This window comes from Arachis ipaensis, chromosome B06, assembly GCF_000816755.2.
Source record: "Arachis ipaensis cultivar K30076 chromosome B06, Araip1.1, whole genome shotgun sequence".
NCBI lineage: Eukaryota > Viridiplantae > Streptophyta > Magnoliopsida > Fabales > Fabaceae > Arachis > Arachis ipaensis.
In genome coordinates, this window is record NC_029790.2 from 132,040,524 (window position 1) to 132,045,547 (window position 5,024).

The window sequence follows — 5,024 nt, forward strand, 5'->3', positions numbered from 1 at the left end:
TTATCTGCAACACTTTTTTTTTTGGACAAGGCTTTGGCCAAAATCCGACCCAGACTAGAAACCAATCATAACCTGAACACCCCGACCCGGTATCCAAACGATAACCCTCCAATACTGTAACACATTTTGATCTCTAGCTTCCTCTTAACGGATCTTTACGTGGGAGCAGACCATTGGTGTGCATCCATGGTGACTTGACTCCCTCCCGCCGAACGTGCTTCGACATAGGCGCTTCATGGATTTCCATTACTACGTGTGCTATGTCGGCTGCTGTTACCACTGAAATCCTCCGTCCTCTCTTGCGGTCTTTGTCCTTGCTGAATGTCTTCGTAGAGATGCTCATCTGGTTGATGAAGAAACTGCGATCCGGCGTTGCTTTTGCTATCTGTTATGCACAGGTCGCATGATTTGACATTTCTAACCTTGGCATATCACCTAATAGCTATCGTATCTCTACGGTAAAACAACAAAATTTGACCGTGCTTAATCTTGCCAAGACAACTTAACCACACTAAAGAACACTCTACTTGCCACCATAGCCACAGGCACCGTAGATGCAGCCTTATATTTATATAGAGTCAATGCTAAATCAAATTCGAGAAAGTCTAGGAGCCAGTAAATTTTAGGGTTTTTAGCCATCAATTAGTTATCAATGATGTTTTTAGTAGTGTGTGATTGCATCTAATAGTGTAGAATCATTTAATTTCCTTTTGATGGTTAAGTGTTGGTCAGAATTTAACAAAAGTGCTAGTCCCTAGCACTCATCAAATTCAATTAGTTCGATAATGCGACTCTATGAAAAAAAATTGCATTTTATAAATTTTAAAATTTTTTATTATAGTATAAATTAGTAATGAGTACATTACAAATTTTTATAGTATTCATGATAAATTACTAATCTATACATAATAAAATTTTTTTAAACTTTATAAAATGCATTTTTTTCATAGACTCGCGTTATCGAACTAATTGAATTCGATTTAACATTAACTCCATATAAATATAATTGTTAGTGTATCAAAAATTCAAAATACAGTAAATTGAATTTCATTCGTGCATTTTGCACATAAATCGAAGAGTAATGCTAGGGGACCAGCAACTTTTGTGATTGGTAGCCATCAAATAGTCATCAATGATAATTTAATGGTGTGAGATTTCATCTAATGACTCACTTTTCTCTGCTGGTTACATGCTGGCCAAAATTCAATAAAATTGCTGGCCCCTAGACTTTTCCTTAAATCGAATTTAACCGCTTCAAATTGTATATATGCATGCTAAATCGAATCATATCAATTCGATTTTACCCTTATAGTTAGTAATTCAAATTTGATCAATTTGATTTATTACTTGTATGCCTAGATCGAGTTGCATCAATTCGATTTATATAAAAATATGCTCTGTGACATGCACGTAACAAATTTTGATTTGGAGATTCACGTAAAATCCATCTCCCTTTGGTCTATGAAGGTGTTTTATCCTAGTTTTGTTTGTTAGGGTAAACTATTAACACCCTCCCTCCCCCAATCTCCAAATTACTAGAATGCCAGACAAAATAATCTTTACTTTTGTTAACGATAAAATATTCTCTTAATATTTAAAAATGCTACAAAAATACCCAATTATAAAAAAAAGATTTTTCTTTATGAAATAGACTGATATAAAAATGAAAATGTCAATGTGACATCTATTACATCCTAAATCCCGTTAGTATTGTATGTTTAATTTGCTAGCCAGATGATCTTACTAATAACTTAATAAGACATTTTTGCAGGCAGTGGAGGGAGTAGGAACAAAAATTAGAATTATGTACAAAACAATGAGACACCCTCAAGTATGGAAGCCTTCTCTCTACATTTTTCTCTCCTTGGCTCTTAGTGTAACCACTCATGAGGGACATTTTTACTGGTATACTGATCCAAAAGCCGGCCCTGCATTCTCTAAGGTTACCATTATATCAAATGTTATTCCGATTTGCACTTTATTTACCATTAAATAGAATATAAATTTTATTTAAATTAAACTCACATTCCATTTAACATTGTATCTCATTATATATGTGCACATATTACGACTGTTTTCCTTTTCTTATTTTTGGGAGTAACTATTATTTCTAATTATAAAAAATTTAAGCTTCAATAATTATAATAATCAATAATCATGAAAGATGTAAATTAACTTGATAGCACAGGAAAAGCAATTTTCTGCAAGATAATACTATTTTCTTACAAGATTGTTTTATATGCAGGAGTTTGTTGGAGAGATATATGCAGTAGGTGCATTTGCTTCAATACTTGGTGTCATGATCTACCACAAGGCTCTAAAAGACTACCCATTTAGAACCTTAATATTCTATGCACAACTCCTATATACGATTTCTGGGGTAATAGACCTATTCTTCATCCTCCGTTGGAACCTAAAAGTTGGAATCCCTGATTACATCTTTGTGATCATAGAAGAATCATGCACAAGAATCACAGGCAAAATTAAGTGGATGCCCATGTTGGTTCTAAGCACACAATTGTGCCCTTTGGGAATTGAAGGCACATTTTTTGCATTGTTAATGTGCATTGATAGCATTGGTGGGTTAATTTCCAAATGGGGTGGAGGGTTGCTTCTTCATGCGGTTAATGTCTCTAGGACTGATTTCACTAACCTATGGTTCGCTGTGTTTATAAGAGACTTGCTTAGATTTGGGACACTAGCTTTTGTTTTCCTTGTACCTAAGAAAGGTCAATCTGAGGGGTTGCTCCCTTCTGAACTTTCCGGAGAGAATGTGAGTAGTGATGGCAATGTGGATGAAGAAACCTTAGAACTTGTCCCCACCAATGTAAAAAATGAAGTATAGCTAGATAGTAACATTTTTATTTGTTACAATGATTATGCAAATATATATTTTTTTCACCCACTTTATAAGAGGAGACACTATCAATTTAATTACGGCAGTTTGAGGTACACCTATCATAATTCTTATGTAATATATAAGTAAAAGAGGACTGTTAACGACAACAGGTTTTGTGATTTATAGCCATTAATTAATTATTATTAGTATTTTTAATGGTATGAGATTATTTTTTTTTATTAATTAAGTGTTGGCCAAATTTTAATAAAAATACTGGCTTCCTAGATTTACAGTAAGTAAAATTCACTTAATTTAATTAATATTTTTTATGTAATTAATGTCCTTTCTTATTACATTATTTTACCACAATAATTTGCTCTAGTTGTACTTTCTATATATTCATCTAGTCATATATTTTTAGATTTAATGCATTATTCCTACAATTAAAATATTATTTTATATGAAATTAATAACTGAGAGTCGTTAGATATAATTTAATCAAATCTATCAATATATTTAATGACTTTCAACTTTTAACTTTATATAAAATTAAGGGTAATGCTACTGTGCTGAAAGAAAAAATTTTCCTCATGTGCTGAAGAGGCGTGGCACTAATGCAAAAGTGACGCGTGTTAGCATTGCTTCTATATATATTGGTAGATAATTTCTGTGCAAAGCAGAGTGAATAAATGTCAACATCATAAATGTTAATTACATTAGATTAATTGTTAAAGATGTTAATTACATTAGATTAATTTGTTTTTAACAATGATAATTTATTTGTTGGGCTTTATTGGTTCTGTAAAGGTTCAGCTTTAATTTTTTGTGAATATTATCTAGCAGTTAAAAATTGATCCATAAAATAGTAAATTAAAACAAAAATAATAACAACAATAATATATAAAACTAATAAAGCCCAACAAATAAATTATCATTGTTAAAAGCAAATTTTTTTTGGTGACTTTGAATTTTTTTGGTGACTATTGTTAAAAGCAAATTAATCTAATGTGATTAACATCTTTAACAATTAATCTAATGTAATTAATATTTATGATGTTGACATCTACCACTCTGCTTTGACACAGAAGTTGTCTATCAATATAGAAGCAATGCTAACACGCGTCACTTATGCATTAGTGCCACGCCTCTTCAGCACATAAAGAAAATTTTTTCTTTCAGCACAGTAGCATTACCCTAAAGTTAATTGTACTTGTAGTTTTACTAATAAAAATTTACATTTTATCCTTTTAAAAGTAAAATAAAAAATTGAGAGCGTGCGTTTCCAATCCAACATGGCAATATTTCAACCTTTGCAGGGACCAAAACGAAAAAAAGAAAGTTACGTGGAGCAAAACTAAACAATTTTGTATTCACCTGACATTTCCGGAGCGTCTTCGTGTCCCTCATTTCATTTCCGAACCTCCAAAAACAAAAAGTTTCGACTTTCGAGTCTGCGTCGTCTACGCGTGCCGTGCCCTGCTACCTACTTCGGCGTCGTTTCAACGTCCCACAACAGCAAACGACACTGCAACCACTTTCTTCCTTCTCCTTCACCGCTACCGCCGCCACTACCTTAGCTGCTGCTTCTTCTTCTTCTTAGATGGTAAAAAAACTTTCTTCCCACTCTCGCATATTTTCTTTAAAAACACCGTTTATTCTTCACTGCTCCCAAATTTCCTTTCTCAACTAACAAAAATTAGGGTTATTCCTTCTTGTCTTTAGTTCCTGTTTCCATCACTTATTACTACTAACTCACTTTTGGTTCTTATTTTTTTGTTGTTTGTTTTTCTACAGGCTAATCGCCACACGATTATTCTAATGCAGACCTCTCCGAACAGAGCAACTAGAACTTTCATGGATTTTGAATCAGTGGCTCAGGCCATGGATGGTATTTAACTCTTTCAACCATGTTCTTGTAGTAGCTGTACTAGTTTTTATGACTTCTTTTTTGTTCTAATTAATTGTTTATGGTTGTTGGTATTTTTCATTTTCAATTGATTGAACCTCACTTTGGCTGCTTTTGGTTCTGCTTTAACAATTGGAATATCATAAAACTGAAAAGTGATAAGAACATAGTGATAAGCACAGCCTTTGTGTTGCTGTGATGGTATTTTTGCTTTTGCTTTAGTTAGCATTATCATTATAGTTATTAATATTGTTTTTTCCTAAGTATATATATATATAT

The 5,024-nt window shown here is 32.6% G+C and overlaps 2 protein-coding genes across 4 annotated transcripts in view; both read left to right on the forward strand.

Moving 5' to 3' along the window:
- Positions 1–2,935, forward strand: part of LOC107605439 (probable folate-biopterin transporter 6) — a 15,033-nt gene extending 12,098 nt beyond the window's left edge. Inside the window, exons 4-5 of one of the 3 annotated variants that reach the window (XM_016307320.2) lie at positions 1,760–1,942; positions 2,246–2,935. In XM_016307320.2, the coding sequence (XP_016162806.1) occupies positions 1,760–1,942; positions 2,246–2,845 (783 nt within the window). In that variant the 3' untranslated portion in view covers positions 2,846–2,935. The remainder of the gene's footprint in view (positions 1–1,759; positions 1,943–2,245) is intronic. The other 2 variants (XM_016307321.2, XM_021105211.1) reach the window with 2 other exon arrangements.
- The window catches only part of LOC107605440 (enhancer of rudimentary homolog), a 4,328-nt gene continuing 3,465 nt past the window's right edge, over positions 4,162–5,024 (forward strand). The window contains exons 1-2 of the mRNA XM_016307322.2: positions 4,162–4,442; positions 4,634–4,727. Of these exons, the coding sequence (XP_016162808.1) occupies positions 4,440–4,442; positions 4,634–4,727 (97 nt within the window). The 5' untranslated portion in view covers positions 4,162–4,439. The remainder of the gene's footprint in view (positions 4,443–4,633; positions 4,728–5,024) is intronic.